This window comes from Glossina fuscipes, unplaced genomic scaffold (assembly GCF_014805625.2).
Source record: "Glossina fuscipes isolate IAEA_lab_2018 unplaced genomic scaffold, Yale_Gfus_2 60, whole genome shotgun sequence".
In the NCBI taxonomy this organism is placed as follows: domain Eukaryota; kingdom Metazoa; phylum Arthropoda; class Insecta; order Diptera; family Glossinidae; genus Glossina; species Glossina fuscipes.
This window is the reverse complement of record NW_023998432.1, coordinates 4,814,398-4,839,901: the sequence shown is the minus strand read 5'-3', so window position 1 is coordinate 4,839,901 and position 25,504 is coordinate 4,814,398. Positions and strand designations below refer to the sequence as shown.

The following is a 25,504-nucleotide window of genomic DNA, read 5'->3' as shown; positions in this document are numbered from 1 at the left end:
AAAGAAAAAATTGTTAATTTTTCATGAATGATTGATTGCAACTTGATTGGAATACCTTTTTTAGAAAATTCCGCAAATTGAATTTAATGTTGACGTTATTAAATAATTTATAAGACTTTTCCACTTGAAATTTTGTGAAATATCGAGACGATAAAATGGTAATTCTTAAGACACTTTTTTTGCATAAAATGCATCCCTCATAATAAAAAGAAATGCAAACAGCCACGCATATGAAACATTTACCGGAAGTTTTTAGTATGCATTAACTTGCAATATTGTTCAATTGCTTAGATTCGATTAATCTCGTTTTATTTTTTATTTTGTTTTTATATGTTTTAATTATATTTCTGTTATGATGGACATTACTTTCGTACGAAATCTCCTCTCTTTCACATTGCGATCTACTCTTTACCGACAGAAATATTTTCACTGACATTGTTGGCGCAGACGCTTTATCACGAAAGAAAATAACTCGTGCTACCAGATCTCTTAAAATTTACCGCGTATGGTTGGTAAAGCTAGTATCGTATGTGTTTTGTTATTGTGAAAGTAGAACTGTGTGAGGTTGTATTGCAAATTATAATTTTTGTTTACATATGCCATCCACGTGATAATTCGTTAAAAGTTAGGCTAAAGTTGTTATGCGATATTGTTTTCGTGAAAAAGTAAAAAGAATACAATTTAGTAATGTAATGTAAGCTTTTTTTTACTATGCAAGTGTTTTTTATTTCTTAGCAAACGTAATTTGCTGATAAAGAAGTGTTTTCGATGCTTTAATGTAATTTCGGACAATTTTTCCTTTTTGTTTAAAAAAGAAGTATAAAAGACAAAAGAAAACGTAGAAAGATAACGAAAAGTAGAAAATACACGTTATTAAAAATATTCTCTATCGTTAACCAGAAGTTTTTCTCATCTTAACGCCGTAAATCTATTCACCAATTATCTTTTGAGGGCATGCAGTGTCTTATGAATTGCTTTATCATTGAGATCGGGTATTACAGTCGCGTACTGTATTGTATCTTACAATATTCGCCTGTTTGGTTTTACTCCGTTAGGCATTGACCGCCAAACCAAGTTCTCTAAATTGCTAACTAACGGTAATCAGCCAATCCTGTGGAATGAAAAGATAGATATATGATAACCTGTAACACAAGGGCTCTAAATATACTTATGCCTAGAATTATTGTCACGAGTCAAATAATCAGTTCATGACCAATCTTAATAAAATAAAACAAAAGGTAAAAAGGCTCCTCTGCTGTAACATTATATGTAGAACGACCAACTTTTTTTGTCTTGATCAGCCATTCTATCTTTCCATGTGGGCTCCTGACGTCCCTCTTTTTTCAAGCTGATAATCAGCGCATTTGAAGAGCCTGATATATACTTTATATATTCGTGTAGATAGCAAACGTCTCTTTCATATCTATTTTGGTAGGCCAACACTTTTCTCTAGGATATTGAAGAAGATATTAACATCACTTTTACATTGTCATTCATTGTTATCCCACTTACTCCTAAAAACCGCAGCAATAGGAACATCTGTATTTTAAACAAAAAAAAAAATGTCTCTACAACACCACTTCGATAATATATAGCTTCTTATAGCAATTTTTAAATAACTACATCGAAGAGAAAAATTTTTAAAAATACGTAATCCGATGACAACTGTAATATTTTTTGCAATATTAATTGAATTTCTTTGAAACAACAATTTATGTTGCTCATTTGTGTGATGGATTGAATTTTGCTATGTTATATTATTTATTAAGAATATGAGCTATGCATTTCTTTATATGCTTCGTTGATTTATAACTCTAGCTTCCTACGATTTAAAATAATTTGTAGTTGAGAAAATCTTAATTAAATGTAAGAAAACATAAGACAGCAACGTTTTTTCTACGGTGATTTTTCAATATTCACCAATATAACTAACCGTAGGAAAATTGCAACATTTTTAGTTAAATATTGCGCAATCGGGAACATTTCGAATGTTTGTTTTTGTATGACTTTGGTTAACCTAATGCTAAATTTTTGGTAGTTTCAATGTTTTGCAAGTGTTATTTGAAATTTGTATTTTTTATTTATAATGTCAAGTTATACCAGTTTTCCCCTCTCTTCCACATTATTCACAAGTGGCATTACATATCTACATATACTTTTCTTTAGCATGAGATTCTAATTGCTGTAAGGCAGGAGATTGAAAAAGATCGTGTATGTTTATACGTTATAAGTTTCAAAAGGCAAGGTCTATATGACAAAGATTTAACAAGAAAGTACTGTAGTCATCTACTCCAGAAATTCTCTTAAGCAATGCTCACAAAAATGACTAATTTTTGAATTGGTACGGTCAACGGTAACCATAATAAAAACATTAACCTTTCGTACATTGATTTATGACAAAATTCCTTTCAAATTCAAAGTTTCCTGTAGAGCTTCGAGCAGAAAATGTTGAAAAATTATGAAAACAGTCTTCGCCATATCGTCATAAGTGTTATGTGTAAAACGCTCAAAGATAATGGTTGAGATTACGCCATAGTCTAATCTGTCATTAACATGAAGCAATCAAGAAAATATCAGTGCTACAAAATTATTTAATTTATGTCGAAACAGCTCGTTCGGGATATAATGTTGAAATTCGCCTTATTTGAATATAATGCTTCGAAAATAGTAATGAAAATTAATCGATTTACATTCCTTTCAAAATAGTAATTCCTATTTGAAGTTCGCATTATAACTAGTGGTAGAGTTTTTTCTTTTTTTTTTTGAGGTAGCATGTTCGCGAAAAACAATTTCATTTTTAGAAAAGAAGTATTTGAACTTTTGGCCACAATATCGCAAGCATTCGAATGTCTATTCTTGTGCAGATTGTATCTATCTCTATTAATGCCTTTGACACGTCATAGTGTCGGGTTTTTGCTTGTCTCAAACGGAATGGAACGCAATGGAATTAGAAAAAAGGATTGGAAGCCGTTTGCAAGGACTGCGGATGCTTGCAAACAATCTTTTAATTTTTGATTTAATAGTCTTTTGAATCTAAGGGAAACCCTTCAAAAATTTATAAACTTTATTGACGAATTAAAAGATTTGCATTATTAAAAATTCCACGTACTTTTTTCCGATCGTGATAACATTTATTGTTTCTACCTTCACGCTAGTTGACAACACTTTTTTCTTAACTTTTTCTACACTTGGTTTTGTGCCAAAACGATAAGCGAAGAGCATGCTTTGAGAAGTTCATGTACTGGTAAATGGTATTCGGTAAATATACCATGAGCAATTCCCGCTAATTATAAATTGAAGAAGCTAAAAAAACAAAAGCTGACTGCAAAAGAAAGAAGCACAGATAAGTACAATGAAACCGAGCAGTTATAGCAGATTATCTTTGAATTTTCACGACGTTGTCAGATGTTAAACGTACAACAAGAAAATAATATAAAAATTTTAGTGGTGTACCGAAGGACAATGGTCTCAACTTTTTTTTTTTATTGATAGGAACAGTGTCATTAAGTTGGAAAAATATTAATGCCTTAACGCCAGTATTGTTGCAAAAATATGAACAAATCTAGTAAAATAAAATAAAAGTAGAAAAAAATAAACATTGTATTTATTTCAAAACATAATTAAGGGGTATTTTTTTGAACACTGTGTTTTAAATTTTTGCTTATGATCATAAATTGCTTGTGTGTGTTAGACTCTAAAAAAATATTTAATTCTAATAAAATATTCATAAGTATGTCAAATTAAATTAAATTGAAAGAAGCGTACACAAAAAAGTAACAACAGATCATTTACATCATTATTGAACATATCGGGAAAATGTATAAAGGAGCATCTTCTCGAACAAGGGATGTTCGTCCTTGTGAAAAATGCTGTTAGAAGTCGAAATGGTTGTAAGTGGCAATGGTTATGGGAATTAACGAGGTTCCAAGTGTGAATTTTTATTCTTTCCTTTAAATAAAATCCAAGTAAAAGAATTTCTTATAAAAAAACACAACGCCATCAGTCAAAAAAAAGAATGCATAAGTTAAAGCAGAGAATTATTATTATTATAAATTTAGCCAGAGAATAAATTCTAAGTCTTAAAGCACTAGCTTTCGGCTTTAATAAAAACTCTACCGCACTTGAGATTTGAACCCACGACCATTGAGTTGCTAGTCGAGACTCTTGCCTACTCGGCCACTAAGGCGAATAAAAAGCAGAGAATAAAATGTTACAAATGTATGTAAAAGTTGTAGCTATGGCGTCTTAAATGGCAAAATCTGGAATAGCATTAAGAGACTTCGGCGTAATCAAATACATCTATAGCAACTTCATCTGTTTATGCGACGTCATCTTTGACGCAGCAGCATACAACCACCATATAACGCACCCAATCAAGATCATAGTAACATTCATTTAGTGACTGTTTCTTTTCCTCTTTTTTTCATACTATTAACCATACCATAAAATTGGTCTGGGCACAACATCAGCCCGCTCGGTAAGAAAGCTTGGATCTTCCGTCTCTTTGCGTAAGGGCGTTTGCGAGTGTATTTCTTGAATCTAACTGTCTGCGACGTGTTTGTTGGATAGCAAGTGAAGCCTCTCCATTATTGCCGAACTAGCAAGCTTTGCAATGACACGTGTCTTTATCCGTGAAAATCTCTGGCCATCTAACTTTCCGACTGTATTAATATAATATTTTATTTCCTTACACTAAATCGTCTGACCTTCACTAAATGATTAAAAGTATTACTTTCTGTACAATTGTGTCGTGGCAGTTTAAAATTGCTTGGATTTAGGTGATAACGTGAAATTTTTCCAACACTTGTCGCTTTCTGCGTTTCTTTTTGAATTAGTTGAAATTTCATCTATCTATGTGCTTACTCATAGAAGATAGTGTGGCATAATAACATAAATAAGCCAGTGGGTGCATTTTTTAGTTTATTTACTTGTTTTAAAATTTTAAACACAAAAGGCAAAGAATAGAATGTCGCATTTCAATCTTCTTTACAAACTTTTCAAACTCATTTATACGATCGGAAGCTTTACGTTCCGTTGTCAATCCTAATATGCCTCCTATTTCTGGGACTACTTTTTTTTAATAAATAATAACATATAGCGTTTGCACGGCCCGTAAAACCACTCATATTATAAAATCCAAACGTGTAAGACGTAATTGAAATATTTTATTTCTTTCGCTCTACTTTCTTATTGTGGTATGAATCTGAAAACGAAAATCTGCGGAGTGGGGAAAAAGCTTTCCTGCCTTGGAAAATTTGCGAGAGCTCTTCGAATTTCTTGCTTTTGTAGACACTTAGGCTGCGCTTTTCTTCTTATGGAACAAGTCGACCGAGGTTGGATGGAAAAATGTGTCTTTTAAGCTTTTTCTTTTGATTACTGTGGCTTAAAGCATTTTTAAAGTTTGCACATATTCCTTGAAAAATTCTCTCAGCAATTTTTTCTTTCACAATGCAGTGATAAACGACAGGATTGAGAAAATTTACGAAAAATCTTGTATGAATAAAACTGTAATAGTAGCAGAAAACAATCGTACTTGCAATCTAACCAAAATATTTTTAAAGGCATGGTCTGAACAGCAATTCCGAATAGAATAATATTAAAAGTTAAGTTTTAAACAATGTCATGCAATATGTCAGCTTTAGTTTTAGAACACATGTCTGGATAATTATGAAATTAGTTTTCCAGCATTCAGAAAATTAAACGCCTGTAATGTTATAAAAGAAAAGATATTGGTTTTAATTTTAAAAAGTATTTGAAGTGGAAATACCGCAGGTGATGAAGCTGCTTAAAGTAGTACAGAAAAGGTCTAAATAGCTTAAGATTTTTTTGTTTTGTGAAGAAAGTAAGTGCCATAAGAAAACGATGAAAAGTTTTAGTTTATAGGCCAATAAAAACCTTTTGGTAAGTGGCTACAAAACAAATGAATCTTTTTTTTACAGGTATTATTTAAATCCGAAGGATGCACTAAACAGTAGGCTTCTGGCTTTTCAACTGGGCATCCGAGTTTATATTTAGGAATAGGAGAATTTCTTATTTGCTTTTGAGCTCTAAAAAGAGCTTGACTTGAAATTTAAATAACAGGGATTTAAAATAAGATCTGAGTTTTACTTTTCATCGCCTATTATTACGTTGAACACCATTTAATTAAGGATGGTATGGGTTTACGTGGGTTTTACAATTTCATAAAATCAATTTTTTTGTTATTTTTTCAATCTATTAGTTTACCATGTCACGAATAATTTCCGAACGTTTCAAGTCAATTGAGGTGAGGCTCTCGAAGGGAGACCCTTTTAGTTGAAACTCTAAACACTTTTTTTCTCAAACATCTACTTTGGGACGATAGTGGACACAACTCTTTACGAACGAACGTATCTATCTGTTTGTTGTAAAATTCTGCGAAATTCTGTTTATAGGATTGGCTAGAGCTTAAGCAAAGCATTTAAAGTTTTTTCACAATTTATTTCACCAGGCAGCGCGTGGTGCAAATTTAACTTAAATTAATTTTGCAAATGATGTTACTAAGTATCCAACTTTAGATTTTTTAAATTCTCTGGCAAACTCAAACTATGCTCTTCGTTTTCTCTTTCTTCTTTTTCTTCTGGAATTCAGCAAATTCAAACAAGGGGTAATAATATATGAAAAATTTAATTCTCGCATAGCTTTTCAGCTGTTTTTGCTAAATCACCTATATAATAAGATACTATGCATCGTCGTCAAAAGATAAGCATTCGTTAATCTATCTGTAATCAAAGGCTTCTTGTTCCAATAGCCTAATTGATCTTCTTACTTCGCCAAAGCTTGCATTTAACTGTGTACCATCAATCTTTTCGTACGTTATCGTCTACTTTCGCTATCGCTGATAAACAACAAAGAATCAACAGATAATGGAAACTCATCACTCTACTACATATATTGATCTCATCGCCAACAAGCCATTTTACTAAAAAAATTATCATTAAATAATGAAGTAATGTTGAGGATGTATAATGTACATCAGGCGGAATAGTCCATTTGTTCATATTACGTTATTTGGTGGTAGAGAAACATCGAGATTGGCAGAAAATGGAAAATAAAACGTTACCCGAAAATGTGTAAGGAAATGATTTTACATATTTGCCAACAACGCAAATTAAAATGTACAAATTGTTACAAGCAGATTTCTGCAAAAGCCTCGCCTGTGAAAAGAGATATTTTAGAAAAAATTGGTGCGATTGATGGCATAAGAAGGATCTATATACCTGCGGTGAGCCGTTTAGCCCTTACGTTGGAGTCGTTGGAGTCTGGAGGTTATGAAGAGATGGCTGGTACACGATTTACACTTAAGTGTTGCGCAGAGCGCCTTTTCTGTTATTGCATCAGAAATTGTACAAGAAGTAGAAGAAAAACTATGCTTGGAATGACTTCGTTGAGGTATTAATGCCAGCACAAAGACGTGCTTCTACCGGAAATTTGGTATTCTTAGTTAGTTTATTTTGATTTTCAAAAGCTCAACAGTTCTATCTTTCCACAGTAAGTGCCACTTGCTCGTTCAGCTCTCCTCCGGTTTTTTATAGGACAATTTGTTGTTAGCCAATTATTTTTTTTCTTGTATTTTTGTTGGGGCGCTAATTGACAAAAAACCCGAAAACATTGTTTATTTATAACCATAATTACCTACATTCTATTACTACTAATTCAATAGAATTTCAGGTACTAATTACGTTAGCTGGCGATTGTCGACGTAATTTTCTTCTTGGTTTTTTTTGAAGACAATTAAGTGTCACCAAGAGGCTAATCATGTATCATTGTCGCCGAATTTTCAATATTTCCAGACAAATTTTCCATTAGTACGCATTAATATCTGAGAAAGGCATAAAAAAATTGACGCTTGTTTGTTTTTTTTATAAATAAACCACATATAGTAAACGGTAACAAGCATGCTTAATGAACTGAAAACAAAGTTATGTAGAAATTTTTCTTTCGCCATAAAATGATAGATGACTTTGATTGTTCAAATCCTCATAATCAATTTAGAAGAAATTTGCATTTAATAATCGGTATATAAGAAGTTTTTCCAACCAAAGTAGAGTGTAACACTTTTAATATTTATTTAATATTTTATGTAAATTCTTGTGCGAGCTATAACTTTAAAAATGTTCTATATTTTTAAGATTTTTATAGTGTTTATAAATTTTGTAAAACCATTCTTCCAATTTCTTCGACTAAATGGCTCCAATTGAGATGCCTCATCAGAAACATCAACACCATCATCTTCATAGGAGCCCTGGAGTGATGTATTTAAATGATCTTCTTCCATTTTGTAGCGGACGCAAATGCTGTGTTGCAGTGATGCATAAACGTTTGGGATTTAGCAGGTCTTTCACTCTTCCTATCGTGCCAGCTTCCTAGAGAAATGCTTAAAAATTGTAGTTAGATTTTTGTAATATTAAATACTGTAATGCTAAACTGTACACACAATGCGTCTTTCCACAATGTTGCTCGTATTGTAAGGGAGTTCGTTGTATATTTTCTTTTGGTGGTTCCGCCGGAGTTCGGCAAGGTCTCATTAGTCAAGGCTCCTGGGGGTATCCGCTACCACCTGAAAAAAATTGCAAAAATGTGATTTTTTTGGTGGTTTAATTTTTGTTTACCGCTTATCGAGTAGCCAAGCGTTGCTGTTATATCCCGTCCAATGGATTTCCAGGTAAGCTCTTCCACCGGCGTGCCCTCATAGATGGAAATCAAGGAAGGGTTTGAGAAAATTGCAATTTACTGCGATGATTTTTATTTGATGGTCGCTAATCTAGAAAGAAATGGTTGTATTCATGTAGATAAATAGAAGTTGCTCATACACAAATCTTCAGATTACTTACCATCATTCCAGTTAGACAGTGTTTTCCTATCTGTCGGCTTTGGAAAGCATTCCATCAACATATCCAATCGCTGTAATAAATAGTAAAAGTATTGTAATTTTCGTTTTCTAAAACAAAAAGTTGAATTACTTACCGATTGGAATACTAAATTACTGGTAAAACCATCGTATTTGTGTTTATGGTCCCCTGCAGCCACGCCACACAGAGTTTTACTTCCCACTCTTGTAAAATCTCTGATATAACAGTTGATAACATGTTTTATGAAACATTTACGGTGTGGTCGCTACTAGCCAGCTAACCGCCTGAAGCCAAGAACTCTAAAGTCCTGACAAAGCTCAACACTGGCGGTATATGTACTGCTCATATCGTTTTTCATATTTACCCACTTTGTTCTTTTCGTTGATTTTCAAAATGAAAAGTAGTTCATTTTGTAGCAGCTGTTTATATATTTCTTTTACAGTTTGTGACAATAGTGTAGAGTGTGGCTTTTATTCATACTGCCTAGCTGACCCAGTTACACTCCCAAGAAGAGAACAAGATAAAACTTATATAGGCATCAAGGCCGAGCCCGGTAAGGTCTTGATTATGGCACACCGGAACACTTACTTCATCTGGGGATTTCGAGCTGGTGGTGGCAATATTCAGTTACCTGAGTGGGTTGGAGTGGCATCCAGCCGAAATGGCTTTTGCACTAATGCTGACATTGATTAAACCCTGCCCCGTTAAAATTATGGTAAGTCTGGGAAGTACGTTCTATGCCGCACCGTTAAGTTGGTGGGTGTAGGCCCAGTTGATAAGGACTCCTGGCTAATGATGGACCTGGCACTCAACGCTAGTCTCATAAGGGCTAGCGTCAACCCATTGCATGGCCTCACTACTTGCAAAGATAACCATGGGGTCCTAACAGCAACTACACCAGCGGAACCGGATAGCGGCTTCCCAGTTGGGGCCCAATTCCAATTAAAATGACTACTATTAACCAAAAAATCAATACACCAACATGCACTACGGGTCACGCCGAAGCCGTGAGCGAAGAGAATCCCTTTAAAGTGAGCGGAAGAACAATGAGGTCGCCAGTAGGCGTGCAAACACAGCCTCATCTCGGACAAACGGTCCCCGTGACGTCAAACCACAAACCAGTAGAAGTGGAGAAGTAGGATGATGGAAAGAGGCAGCACATAAACCAACAAATGCGCGACACAACAGACGGCATCAGAACGATGTATGGAAAATACTGGATTGAAAAGGACGCCGCACGCACTGTTCGCAAGGAGACTACTGATAACAGTCTCCAAACATCATCGCGCACATACGTGCGAAAGGTGATGGAGCGAAGTGACGGTGAATCGCCAACCTCGCCGCTATATAATGCAAGCGGGGCGAAGCGAACGCAGCCTGGGGCAGGTAAGCGTAAGCAGACGTGGACACGCCGACCGCCAAATGTCGTTCGACAAACGTCGTTCGGCCCAAATACCAATGGCTGCCGAACAGCATGCGGCAGACGTACCTAACAGCTATCACCCACCGATGGACGTGAAGTGGGTGAAAGTCGGAGCCAAAACGAAGAAGAAAAGAAAAGCAGACCGGCCAAAAGGATCTCTTAAAGGTAGACCCTATGGTATTATCATAGCAGCTAAAGGCGGGCTCTCCTATGCGGATATGTTCCGTATGCTCCGTATGGTTAAAGACGAATCGCAATTAAGTCAGATTGGTGAGGCGGTGCAGAAAATAAGAAGAACGCACAAAGGCGAGCTTTTATTGTAACTCAACCAAAGCGTAGGGAATGCAGAAAAGCTGAGAGTGGCAATGGGCTCCTTTTTGTGAGGGGAGGCAGAAGTCAGGTGTTTGAAGTAAGGCAAAATACTTGAGTGCAAAGACCTCGATGAAGTGGCAAACGTCCGCTGCTCAAGCAGGCCCTGGTCATTACAGTGCGGAAATGGAAATAATGCAGATTATTCTCGACCACGACGAAGCAGCTGATGACCTGCTCCGGCAAACGGTCGTTGAAAAAGAGGTGGAGCTAGTACTATTGAGCGAACCATATCGAAGGGCAGGGCAGGGTACCTACGTAACCGATTCGTCCAAAAAAGCAGCAGTTTGGGCGCCCGCACTTATAGCACTTTTGGACGTGGACTGCCTACACAGGAGATTCGTTAAGGCTAAAGTTAAAAATCTATGCTGCTACAATTGCTACGCTGCTCCCAGCTGGACACAAGGCGAATTCCAGCGCATGCTAGAAAAACTCGTGGAAGACGCCCGAGAGAAACAGTCAGTAATAATTGCGGGGGATTTCAATCCTTGGGCTTTTGAGAAGGGCAGTAGGGCTTGCAGGGCACAGCTTGTTGGAGGCATTTGCCATGCTAAAAGTATCTCTTCTAAATGATGGGCTGAGGGATACGTTTCGTAAGGCAGGAAAGGGGTCGCAAGTAGACTTCAATTTTGTTATCGACGGCCTAGTGGCGCGATGCAAATGGTCAGTCATCTTCCTTGACATAGAAACCACAGAAAACGGAGGAAATAGGTGACCCAAAACTACCGGATCGAAGTGAAGAGACTCACTCTTCCACGAAGACGTCTTTAATATCATTATGGACTCGTACGAGAGAGGTGACGGCACGGCTGGCCAACTCTAGAAAAACGTGACAAAGCTGCTTGTAGAAGTATGCGTCGCGGCCATGCCAGGCAGAAGAGGATCTCCCTGCTATTGGTGGACCCATGAGATAGCGTCCCTGAGAGCGAACTGCTTGAAAGCCAGACGAACCGTGCAGCGCTCGAAGAGAAGGTCAACCTTTCATGAACCGCTTACACTCTACAGACACTTGCGCTGTGAGTTAAAGCCATAAGGACTAGGAAAAGAAAATAATTTGATGGAATATGCCAGAATTTCGATATCAATTTGTGAGGAACAGCATATAAAGTCGTCCTGAAGAAAGTCAAAGGGCAGAGAACGCCGCAAGTCACGTATCTGGTCACACTCCGGCGAATAGTAAATCTTTTTCCGCAGAAGCCGCGGAGGTTAGTAGATTTCCACGACAGAGAAGATGAAGCAATACTAGCAATTACTGCCGATAAGCTTTTAAGCGCCTGCAAAAGGATTGGGAACAAAATACTCCTGGCTCGGACGGAGTCCCAAACAGGGCCTTAAAAGCAGCAATACGAAGAGGCCAGACGCTTTCATGACGACGCTGCAAAAGTGTCTGGAAGAAAGGATATTCCCAGACGAATGGAAGTTGCAAAGGTTGGTCCTCATTCCGAAGGCTAATAAACCACTGAATGAGCCATCGTCATTCCGACCCACTGCCTGTATTGAAGAGTGTCGTATACGAACGCTTGCTAGTCGCAGTCGAAGAAAGACGTGCTCTTAGGGATAACCAGTATGGATTCAGAAGAGCGCGGTCTACGATAGATGGCGTAAACCGTGTCGTGGTGCTTTCCTCAGACGCTATAGCCGGAGATCGATAGGGGGGCGGTGATAAACAGTACTGCGCCGTCGTTACACTAGACGTGAGAAACGCGTTCAATTCGGCGGACTGGAGGATCATTCGTAAAGCTATGGAAAAGAGTCCAGCGTCAGTTCTTGATCCTCTCTTGTAAATCATAATGTACAATGGTGTTTTTGAGGTTAACCTTCCTGCCGGGGTAACGATTATCGGCTTAGCCAATGATATAGCAATCGAGGTGGTCGCAAAGTGCGTTGCTCAGGTGGAAACAAGCGCTAACGAGGCTATCGTTAAAGTGAAGGCGTGGCTAAAAAAGATGGGGCTAGAGCTAGCAGAGCATAAAACTGAGTCGGTTCTAATAAGCAACCGAAAGCGCGTGGAAACATGCTGCATACGAGGGGGACAACACACGGTGCAGTCATCTCCTGCCCTGAAATAGCTTAGAGTTATGCTCGACCATCGACTCAACTTTAAGCGCCACGTTAAGTACGCGGCTAAGAAAGCTGCCGGCATCTAGGCGTCGTTAGCGAGGATTATGCCAAATATTGGTGGCCCGAAATTTACCAATCGAACAGCCACAGTGATAATTTCGGTCTTATTGTACAGACGCCCAGTTTGAGCCGGTGCACTCACAGTGAAGGCAGTGCACCGAAAGTTGCCAGCAATAGATCGTCTTAGTGTGCTAAGGCAGGTATGCGGATTAGGGACAATGTCGGAGGATGCTGCCCTTGCGATTGCTGGCGCCATGCCAATCGACATCTTGGCGGACGAAATGAGGCGCATCCACGAAAGCAGCCACATCAACGTCCCCCTCCCAAGAGGCTATCAAAAAAAAAGAGCGGTTAGCGTCGATGAGGACTTGGCAACCGCGTTGGGAAAAAACAACGAAAGAAAGATGGACGTTCGCTCTTATCCCAACTATCATGCAATGGATTTAACGGCCACACGGCGGTAAATCACTAGCTGACCCAGTTCCACGGATCTTTCCGAAAGTACTTGTTTAGGTTAGGGCACGACAACTCGCCAAATTACCGGGCATGCTTGGAAACGAAAGAAGATACAGAACATGTCATCTTTCGCTGCAGAATGTTCGAGAATGGCAGACCGCAAATAGAGCCGTGTAAAATATTTGAGGGGTTAACTGCAGCAAAGAGGTCTGGAGCACCGTAGGCGATTTTGTAAGCAGAGTGCTCAAAGAACTACGGTGGCTTGAAAGACAGCGAGGGGAGAGCAGAGGGAGTGGAAGCCACTAAGGTCCCACCGTAGGAAGCGCGTAAGGACAACCAGTCTCCGCGAAGTAATGCCTAACGGTTATCCAGCGGGGGACAGTGGTGGAAGAAGCGTGTGGGGGGTAGTTTTCCAGTACGTAGGCACCATGGATCGAATCGTGCATGCTTCTACTAAGCACCAGCAATATGTTTTGAATATTTTCTACCTCCAGCTCGCAAAGCAAAAAAAAAACATACGCACACACACACTTGAACTTCGTCACGAAATCTATTAGACATTTAATTTATTTCATCATGTTTAATGTCAAATTTTACATAATTCTGTTTTTAGTTACGTTTGTATGATTTTGTTTTTGATTGTGTCACTATTAAACAACAAACGCCAAATTTGTTCCTTAATTTCATATTATTTTTTTCGAAATAAATTTTGACTGGCAAAACTCATACATAACCACATCGGTGTCAAGGTATGCTGTCTAAAAGAGCGCCAATTAACTAAAATATACATAACCAGTGCCACGAATTGACGTGAAATAGCGTTCGATGTACTTACTTACTTATGAACGTAGCTTGTTGTAGTAACGGACTTATGACGCTTAACAAGATTTAGCGTGCATGGCGAGTATCAGAATTCTGTGCAGCAATTGGTAAGCTGAACATCGCGAAATGTAGATTTAGCACATTTTATGAGTCAGAATCATCAATTATGACAGTAAGAGGTTTTGTCGTCGCTTTAACATTGCTGTATTGTTGTTCACTTTAAGGGTCTTACTGTAGTTTATTGAATGTATTGGTAATAAAACTAAAAATTTGCAAATATAACATGTCTGAAATATAACATATCTGAAATATAGCATGTCTGAATAGCTAACATTAAAGCTTATATCCGTGCTAATTTTATATTTTTTCTCTTGAGTATTTCATAAATATATGTGGCTGCTCTTTTTAAATTTTGCACGGTGCTCTCAGATACAAATAGCAGTTTTTCATTGTAGAAATATAGACCACAAAAACTCTTGGCAGTCCACTATCTAGGACAAAAAATCTGCAGATACTTAAGGTTTTTTTGTATCTACTATGATAGAAGATCTGTTATTGAGAATTATCCTCCACATTACATATTGAAAATATGAATAATGTGGTGTTATGTAGTAACTTAAACTTCCGTCTAATTCAATTTTTTTAAAAATCCCTTGTTTCCGAAGTTTCTTCTTAAAATATAGCTTTTTAACCCTTAAAATGTCTTCCAAACTTGTGATTGATTTGACTTCTTAAAACACTACTCTGAAAGAGTTTTGTCGTATCGAGTTGGTATCTTTAGCAAATAAATTTCTTGTAAAAAAACAATTGTCAATTAACGTAGGGAGTGAAAACGCGCCTCCGAAAGTTTTCGATTTCCTCGTTTTTTTGGTCCATTGCTAAAGCAATTTTCAATCCACAAAGAACAAAATTTTCGCAGACAACACTGTTAATTAGCAACGACTTGAGAAGTTACTCTATCGTTCTCATTCTTATTATTTGATGATATGCAGATTTTCGCAAAATAGCCGAAATAATGCAACGCTCGGATATGCTAATGCACATAAACGGCATTCATTGTAAATCAGATAGTTGGTTGAGCGATATAAAGCACTCAATATTAAAATGGAATAATCCTACGTCTTTCAGGAGAGCGCCCTCCATCGCTTTCAATGATTATTTAATTGGGGAAACATTGAGGTCGGCATCGTCGTTTAACGAACTTCATGTCGCCTTTGACGGTAGCTCTACAAGAAACAATGTGAAAAGAAGGTTGTAGTTTAAGAGAGAAGAAGCAGCCTCAAAGCGGGCAAAGCTGTGATTAGCACGTTAGGTAACACTTTGCGTTTGGTGGAATTGGAAGTAAATTTTTTTATATCAGCTGCTCCATCTTAACGAGACGATTGATTCCACTCTCTATTGTCAACAACTGATACTAAAAGACGTAAATGAGATAAACCATCCACAATTGATCAACGAAGAACAGGTCCACTTTCCTACAACAGTGCAAGGCCGCACATATTTTACATCACTTAGCAAAATTTGGAAAAGTTTGGCCGGCGGGTTTTGACACATAATCCTTTTTTTTCAAGTTGAAGTCGCTCTGTCTGGGTAAGGGTTGTTAAGATATTTGTTTATATATATTCTATGCTCTGACGTGGGCTTTAAATGATCTTAGTTACTTTTTCATTTTTCTACTGTTTATTCTTGACTGTTTGGTCTTCTTTTTGATTTGAATGACTGTATTCGTGATGTTTTATTTTCCAATAGTACGAACTTTTTAGCTTTTCGCCGTTATTCATTTTTGTTACCTGAGGATGCGTATTATCTTTCTATGTCTATCTCTCTGAGAGTGCCGATCAAGATGAATAATTGCAGACTTACTACTAAGTCAAAAAGTGTACACTACTTTTTTCATAAAACTGATTTTTTACATATGTGAAGTTAGTCCACTGTATCTAGCCCTAGGGCTAACTTCACACTTGGGTTAGCGCCTCTGCTAAGGTAATTGATAATTGAACGTTAGAAAATGATTAGAAACGCTAAACAAAAAAAGAAATACAAGCGTAAATGAAATAAGAAATTATACAGAAATGTTATAAGAAACTAAAAAAATTTTTTCTGACATTTAACATATAGTGTATGTGTAGCGTTGACGAAAAGTTGCAATATATAAGGTGTGTATAAAAAATTTTTAAGAAATATGACATGTACAGTTTTTTGATATGTCTTAAAGGACGCTAAAACCTATCAGAAAAACCTAATTTCATTACCCTGCAACATTTTGCCTTTACGGTCTTGTGTATACGGAACGGACAGGTTTTTGGCGAATTTCGAGGTGATGGACCCATACCAGGATAATGAAACTAGGTTTTGCTGATGGGTTTTAGCATTTTTCACGATATATCATAAACCTCTTATCTAGAAATGATTATAACACGATTTTAACATTGCATTCTTTCAGTACATGTAACGTACTTTTGCATGAGATTTACTAGCAATAACTAAGCATTTTTGGTTTTGCGTTCGTAATTAGCGGCTTAGTACGTTTGTATTTGCACGTGTGCTATTATTTAATTTTAATAGTCATTTTACTTTATTGTTGTTTATTTCACAATAAATTTTAATGTAGCAAAAACATTTGTTGTGAAAGCACGAACCATAAAAATGTGGGTTATCTTAGGGGGCTATCTTCACTTCAGTGATTTTTTCATGTTGCTTAATGTTTTATGAGTGAGATTTTGCATCCGGTTTAGTTATGAATTGAAGGCAATAAGAAGTAGAAGAAATGGACTTTTTAGGCGATATAAAAGAAGAGGCCTTTCGTATCGTGATTACGTATCGTATTTTATTGACCGTTATAAATATAATGCACTACGGAGACAGCGCGACCAAAAAGGTTTTTCAAATTTGTTACGTCTTTTCCATTGTTAATGTGGTACAATAATATTGAGCCTCCAAAGATTTGTAATTATTTTGCGCATTTTTTCAAATATTTTTATGCTGCTATTGGTGATTCATATGTTTAATGAATTCAACATTAATATTCCATCTCGAACGAGTACGTATTATGTGTTAATTAAAATGCCTTATTGTCAGTCTAATTATGGATTATTTTACTCGCTTAGAGTTATTTAGCCGTTTTGCCAGAATTGACACCAATTTTGCTTCTTCTCTAGAACTTATAACTCAAAGGCAACTGTGACAATCAAAATTACTTCGTGTAGTTTTGGCAAAATAACTGACCAAGTGTCGCATTTCTGTTCGTTTTGCTTATTTGTTTGTTATGTAATTCAGTAATTTAATTACTTTGCTAAAGAAGCAATTTTATCTTGGATGAAGCTAGGGCACGCGGAATTTGCATATTATTCCATAGCGATATTTTAGTAAACGCGGAATTCTCCTTGCGAAAAATATACTGGCATAAACAATATGAAAATTCAGTTAACTTTTGTCCAAAACATAAAAAATTTATATTAACGATTAGACACTATCATTTATATGATAGTTCCTTGTTTTCCATAAATCATATTAAGGGCGGCATTCTCGGTTAAGTGGAACATTTATCTCACCAGGTCAATTTCCCCTGTCTATATAAAATTAATGACGTTTCAAAATTAGTCCTTATTGATATTATATTTTAATATATTTTTGATTTTCTTAATTCATTGTAGCACGCTAGGGCGAACCAATTCGAACTCGCATATCTGGTAATTGTTAAATATATAAATTATTTTTCCAAAGGATTTCAACTATTTTGTGTACGTTAACGGTTCAAAGTTATAAAGTTTTAAAATCCTCATGTAAGTTATATTATATACTCCTTTTGTATCCGTCACCGAGAAATGAGGAGTTTATTCATTTTGTCAAAACGTTTACAGCGCCCAGAAAGAAGCTTTAGAAACCTTACAAAGTATATATAATCTTCATCAGCATCAAATTCGAAATGGATTTGAGTACGTCAATCTGTCCATCTGTCCATCTACATAACGTCTGTTATAAGCATTCTCCTTGCCCTAAAAATAAAGCTATATACTTTAAATTTGGCAGAAACATTAAAACTTCTTACACGCAGCTTGGTTTGCAAATAGGCCAAACAGGTGCCTGTAGTTCTAGGCAAAGTGAACTTATCTTTGTTCTTCACAAGGAACAAAAAATTGGCTTTTTGACATTACTCAAACTGTAGCAGACAAACGCACAAAATGTTGAATGCACATTTTATGGGCGATGCTGTAGTGGCGGTAGAAAAATGGAAAAATTTGACCACATCTACCCAATATTATAGTGTACCAAAATTTAATTTTCTTTTTTTAATATTTTTATAAAGCGCAAAAGCAAGCTATATAAATTCTTAGTCACTAGGCACGTCCGTTGGTTCATCTGCGCAACCATGGTAAACATTCTTTCGTTCGTAAAAATTAAGATACCGCCTACAAACTTGCAAGAGAATCTGAAAAGGCCTAAACATTCGGAAGAAAGTGGGTTGTCTTCTTATTACTCATAAAGTGTGACACATACATCATATAAATTTCCACTTTTATCTAGTTGTTTTTACATTTTCACTTTTATGTATAAATTTTTGTTTTTTATTGTATCAAGGTCATTTCGAACTGCAAGAAAGAAGAGTTGTCTAATTGCAAGGCATGCGGAAATGGCTAAGTTTATAATATGGTAAAACCAGGGTAAGAATGTGCAGGCTATCAACAGCGAAATCTGACCTAATATGCGATAACAACCCTTAAAAGTATTGTACGGGCTTCAATAAAGACGTAGTATACCTTGAGAGCGATTTGACAACTTAGACGAATCCAATTAAACATCCCCGCAACTATCTATGAATAAAGTGGCAGAACGAAGGGCGCGCTATGATTAGCAGATGCTTCAGGTATATCTGTGAACATAAGATAAAGCCACTATTGCCATTTGGATGGTGATTATATTAACACAGATTGACGTCCGAAAGTTGAACAAATCGGCTTTGCCAGATGGTGAATTTGAAACCATGTGTTCAGAATCATCATTGAGACTCCAACAGATTCCCGGTAAGTTGGAATCAATACGATCTACCACAACTTCTGCGGATTAGGAAGTATCGGCAGCATTCCGGATAAACGCAACGTTTTTCATGTAGACAAAGACAATCGTGCAGGTTGCAAAGAACTTTTTATTAGCAATTCTCATACGGCCGACTACAAACTCAATATTAAAAAGCGAAACTGAAAGTTGAAACAGGTCGAACAGAAGCAATTAAAACACCACTTTCAGTTTGATTTGTCCATCATTTCTAAAACATGGTAAATAATAAAAAAAAATTTCGAGGAATGAACATCAGATTTAAGTAAATGCCGTAAAAAATATTGTACCATTAATAGCTTTAGGTTGTAAGACCGATAGTTCAAAACACAGCCTTCTAAAATACTGAGAAATAATAGTGACTGGGAATAAACGAGGAAAAAGCTTTTGAAATTTGAAATCCTTTCATTAAAAACATTGGTAAATTTCAATTTTTTCCTCTACATATTTTAACAAAAACTATCAGTGTTTCAAACGTACAACTTCTAACTGAGTCTTAGATTGATTGCTTCCACACAAGCGGCGAATAAAATGCCTTTTGACACCAAATCGGTTTGGTTCTGAAGGCGATTTCAAAATGTTTCCTCGTCGCCTATCACTATTATCAAAAATCATGCTTCCCTTAGTAACAGGTACCGTTGCGTGTATCGAAATCACGCTCATATATTCCAAAAATTTCCCTGATAGTTTCGTCAACGAAGAATCTGCAATTTTACTCAATATTACAAATTAATTTTACCTTGCCTCCGTTAGCTATTACATCTTAAAGATTCTCGATTGTTTTCTGACGCTTCGCTCGCTGCAAATTCAATAGGTTGTTCGTAATATTTGTATTTCGGAACGCAACTTCTTATTTACAACTTTTTTGTCGCTTTGTTGAAATGCTTATTAGTTCATTTCATTTCATTTTATTAAAAATTTTATTCAATTTTTTTTTTATTTGCGTTTGTATCATTTTGTTTTTCATATTCATTCGTAATGAACTTGTGTTCTGATTAGTGCGTGTTTTCTTTTCGTCTGCGATTTTTTGATTGTTTCGGTGCTTTTGTGTATTTAGCTCGTGGCTTTTCAGTGTTTTCTGCTAAAACTAATTATCGCGGATACTGTACGTGTTTTCGCTAAACATAATAAAAAAAAAAAAAAAAAAAAAAACAAAAATGAAAAATAAAAAATTGAAAACAATTGACATTATCCTCAGTAGCTCCCAAACCCTTTCAAGTGAGTGGTTATTTCACAAATTACTAAATAATAGACAACCATAAGGCATAATGGCCCCGGCTCACCCAAATAAAAACTCGAATTGATTTCATCTATTAGCTGACACATCCCCCCAAGAAAAAAAATTTAAAAATTCGGTCTTTCCGGTGTTGCCAATCAGTGACATCACTCCAATCACACATCACTCGATTCTACGTGATGGGAATTTACTTGTCCTCGCTCGGAATACGCGCGCAATCCAAAAGCTCATAAAGATGAAATCCTTAGCTAATCTATGTGCTATTTTCGCTAAACTGCATGGAAAACTGAACTAAGTTGGAGGAGTAATTTACGCCCCGTGCTTAAAGCGTGTGTCAGAAGATGAAATTACTCGTGAAATGCGCAATCAAGAAGTGACTGAAGTACATAAATTCACCAAACTAAATGACGACGGAAAAACTCGCTCTCCTTCAGGAAGAATTATTTTAACCTTCCATCGCTATAGGTTACCGCGAACAGTTGATAGGGCGTGGTATAAATATAAAGTAGAACTCTTCATTCCAAATCCCATGAGGTGCAAATACTGCCAAAGCCTGGGTCATACGGCAAAAAGGTGCACAAGTGCTTCATCTTGTGCTAACTGTGGTCTTCCTCCACATGATGAAAGCTGTACGCGTAGTTTCTGCTTAAATTGCAATGATCAACACTCGGCGTTAGACAAACAATGTCCACGTTTTGTACAGATGCGTAAAATTCTAAAAATCAAAAAAAAAAATTACTGTAGCATAGGCGAAGCGCGTCGCAAATACCGGGAAATAAATCCATCTGTAGCCCGAAGAATTGGCAAAAGTAATACCTACGCTGCTTTTGCCTCACTAATCGAGCCTAATAAGCCTTTAACTCCAACTCCAACAATTAAATAAAGTTTTTAAAACTCCACAATGGAACATTAAAGGCCTTATTAATAATTTTGATGAACTCCGTACACTCATAAGTGATTTTAATCCAACCTTTTTATCGCTTCAAGAAACCCATTGTAGAAGCTCTTATAATCCTATTCCACCCAAATCATATACTGGATACTTCACGAATACTCCTCAAAATTTATATTCCAAACAAGGAATTGGTGTTTTTATAAAATCAAGTATACCTCATAAACGCATAAATTTTAGCTCAAACATACAAGCAGTAGCGATACATACAATATTAAACATAAAATTTACCGTGCTTTCGCTCTGTATCCCACCTTCGCAATCGTTTTCTCAACAAGAACTCTACAATTTATTCTCTGTACTTTCCCCCCCATTCATTATTTGTGACGACTTGAATAACTGGAATACCATCCGGGGCTGAACAGTGCACAAAAGTCGTGGCACTGTTTTAGAAAAGGCCTTCATTCAAAGCAATCTCTGCATTTTAAATGATGGAAAACCAACGCAATTTTTAACTCATCAAACCTTTTCTCATATTGATTTAACATGTCGCTCCCTGTCTCTTCTTGCTTTGGTTTCCTGGTCTATTTCTGAACATCTACATAATAATGATCACTTTTGAATCATAATCGATTTTAACCTTTTAAAGTCTTCTGTTACTCCAGCAAAACAGGCGAAATTCCTTCTAGGCAAAGCGGATTGGATCAGTTACTCCAAACAGGCCATTCCTGAATTCAAAGCCATTTAACGGGAACTGCAATCATGATGCTGATACTATGTCTAAAGCGATCCGCACGGCTGCTCATTTCTCTATTCCTCAATCCAACAGCTCTTTTAAACGAGCTAGGTCTCTTTAGAGCAACAACACGCTTTCGTTGTTGAGGAAAAACAAAATGGATCTATGGCACCGCTTTAAAAGACGTCCTGACCATGATCATTTGTTATTATACAAATAGGCCAATGCTCTATTCAGGAAGGAATTACGAAAATCAAAGGCAACTAGCTTCGAACTTTTCTCGAAAAGAATTACATCAATGAAAGTTGTCTGGAATAAAATCAACAGACTCAATGGGACTTCAAATTTGGACGAAATTTCTGCCATCTGCACTCCCAATGGAACTTTAACTGACGCACACGATATTTCTAATTACTTTGGAAAAGTGTGGTGCGAATACTTGCAAATTATTGCATTTGAATATTTGCAAATGTGCCATGTTCCTGAAAAATTGTACATCTACTTTATAACTTCAAAGTTATCCCTCCAAATTGAAGGGGAGTACATCTGGTCCAGATCGCATCTCATACCAAATGATCAGTACTCTGTCTAATTCAAATAAAACGAAATTACGGGATTTATACAATACGATATTTTTGACTGGCCGTATACCCTACATGTGCAAACTGGCAGCAGTTGTTCCAATTCCAAAGTCAAAAATAATCTCCATCGCATCGGACTTTCGCCCAATCTCTCTTTTATTTCGCCGCCCAAAGGTATTGGAAAAAATTATGGCATCTAGATTATCTTGGTTTTTTGAGTCCAACAAGTTGGTTTCAAGCGGGGTAGAGGGTGCATCTGCGCTCTGTTACATATTGATTATATTACAAGCAAAGCAATTTCCGAAAGAAACCACGTAACAATTCTCTCAATTGATTTCGAAAAAGCATTTGACAGAGTTGGTCTTAATGTTATTTTAAGACTCTTGAAATCATGGAATGTTGGACCCAAATTTTTCAACTACATCAAATCATTCATGTCGCAACGTCGATTCTAACATCAGCAATCATCTCTCTGATTCCTTTCCGCTAATGAACGACATTCCGCAAGGATCTCCTCTCTCTGTCATGCTTTTCCAGATCGCCTTCAACGAAATTAGCAAAATTTTCTGCCGTGTACCAAGAGTCGAACGTTGTCTCTACGCGGACGATGTATACATTTTTACAAAAGAAAAAGATAGCACGAAGGCAATCAACATCCTCGAATCTATTGGACGAGAGATCTCCGCGTAGGCAAACTCGTCAGCGGCTAAAATTTCCATACAAAAATCAAAGAAAATACACATTTGTCGAAAGCAGATATGCGACGCAGAAAATCAACTGGTGTATATTAATGACTTACCAGTAATAAACTTACAGACGCTGCATGTTCACGTTCTCCAACAAATATCGTTGGAAAGCACACTGTCTTCGGTTAAAAAATTCTATTTTAACAAGCGTGAATTTCACACAGCACGTTGCTTGGAAAAGCCATGTGCACATTAACACTATTGCTTATCTTACCAAAATGCTTCTGTTAAACAAGATTGACTGTGCTTTTATAATTTATGGCAATAGCTGCAAATCTAATATTAACATCCTTAAACCGGTCTATCACTACGCCCTCAGAGGAAGTTGCTATGCTTTTCGGACGACGCCCATAAATAATACTATAATTGAAACTGGTCTCCCAACTTTAGAAAATAGACTGTATGAGTTAAAAGCCAAAATAGTCCCCAAACTTCTTAATTTTAACAAATCTATTCTCGGTGATGACGTGAGAAAGATTATTATTGCGAAGACAATTCAAAAGTCACCATCTGCAATTGACTAATATTTGTACGTTGCAAAGGAATTGGATATTCCCTTAAAAATTTCCGCTGTTTTGGTGTTAAATCTCCATGTATTTTGAAAGACTACTCTTTTGACATTTGGCTCCAAGACAGAAGATACCCCAAATTACGTCTTCAGGAATCTAATAGCTGAAAAAAATCAAGTATTGGAGAGTACCGGTTTGAAGCTTTTACACACAAATGGCTCAAAATATTCTTGGATCTTCAAAGGTACATCGGAAGAAAAGTTAAAGAGAAAATTACAGAAGAAAATCTACTATACCATCACCAGCACTACTCTTTTATTAACCCTCAAAGAACTCCACCTTTATACCCAACACATGTTGAGAAAATCAAAATCCAAATATTTTGGGGAAATCGCGTTGGCCGCTCACTATAAAACACATTCTCTGTGACTGTGTTAATTTTACCTTGGCTAAAAGTATTGCATTTAGAGCGATAAACCCTAAATCAGCTACAGAACAGAATATCAATCCAATATATTACTTTATTAAAACAATTAGGCTCAATATCTAATGTACTTTTATGGACTAGAGCCGATAGTCTGTTGCTAGTGCTAGTGTTCAATGTCTTTTTCTTTTATTCTGAGAATTTATTTCATTAGTCTAAAATTATAATAATAATAATAATAATATATACCGGCTACCAAAATCTGGCATAGCCTCAATATTGATTGATCAATTGTTTCAGACATTCTGTGTGTGGAATCTATTCGATTTTTGTAGCGGACTTACGTATAAACGCAATAGCTGTACAGATCTTGAAACGAGTGTGACTCTAAACTATTTAAAAGATTCCAAAGTTATATTCATTTACTAGACAAAAGTTGACAAATAAATGCACTTGTTTACTTACGTTTGCTGATATAAAAGAAACCGCAGCACAACAGGAAATGCGACATAAGGTACAAATCCATTGTAAAATGCAAGACCTATAATTATTTCATCGTGTGTTCAAATAAATTCATTTTCGATTGTTCAAAAAGTGTTCATAATAACAATAATAAATATATTAAAGCAAGCTTACTTCAGTAGAACGCTATTGTTGATTGAAAGTGATGTTCATCGATACCATTTTCTAACAAAATAGAGTCCCCATACCGAGAAAACTTATGGAGAATCAACGTCTAGTGAATATACCAAAGTAAAGGGTAAAGGAGACAGCGTGTAGCGCGTTTAAGCTTTTCATTTCAACTATGCAGATGATTGCACAGCTATTAGCTCTTAACTCAAAATCTTGTATTAATCAATGAGTTGTAAATAAATTTCCCTACATTATAATACCATTGCAGCCTAGGGGGTGATCCTTCAAATTACATTTTTTGTGGAAATATGTAAATTGCTGTGGAGTGTCTTTAAAATAAAAATAGGTATAAAGGATAGTGTGCGAAAAAGAACAAATACGCAGATTTTGTTTAGCCTGTTTTAACCTAGCCAATCAGTTAGGCTCATTAGTATCGTGATTAAAATGAACAATTAGGGTGAGAGGGGCTTGAGAGGGAAGTTTCGACGCATCTACCGCACAGTCTGGACCTTGTCTCCTTCTACTACCGTTTGTTAAGAGGCTAAGAAGTCCAAGATGCCTGTAAAAATAATTCAGTTCAGTCTGACACCTAAAAATCTGAAAAATTCTATAGTGATGCCTAAGGGAATTTAT

At 36.4% G+C, this 25,504-nt stretch overlaps 2 protein-coding genes and 1 long non-coding RNA gene across 3 annotated transcripts in view; 1 reads left to right on the top strand and 2 right to left on the bottom strand.

Moving 5' to 3' along the window:
* Positions 1 to 70, bottom strand: part of LOC119637688 (cytosolic purine 5'-nucleotidase) — an 85,423-nt gene extending 85,353 nt beyond the window's left edge. Inside the window, exon 1 of the mRNA XM_038033894.1 lies at positions 56 to 70. The gene's annotated coding sequence lies outside the window, so the exon portion shown is untranslated. The remainder of the gene's footprint in view (positions 1 to 55) is intronic.
* Positions 71 to 769: 699 nt separating this feature from the next.
* On the bottom strand, positions 770 to 1,635 carry LOC119637709. The gene is made up of 4 exons (XR_005247325.1): positions 1,513 to 1,635; positions 1,284 to 1,449; positions 1,169 to 1,217; positions 770 to 1,111 (listed from the first exon to the last, which is right to left on the bottom strand). It is a non-coding gene; the product is annotated as an uncharacterized LOC119637709 (long non-coding RNA).
* Positions 1,636 to 3,609: 1,974 nt separating this feature from the next.
* LOC119637707 (cuticle protein 16.5) overlaps positions 3,610 to 25,504 on the top strand; it is a 136,644-nt gene continuing 114,749 nt past the window's right edge. Inside the window, exon 1 of the mRNA XM_038033909.1 lies at positions 3,610 to 3,890. Within this exon, the coding sequence (XP_037889837.1) occupies positions 3,867 to 3,890 (24 nt within the window). The 5' untranslated portion in view covers positions 3,610 to 3,866. The remainder of the gene's footprint in view (positions 3,891 to 25,504) is intronic.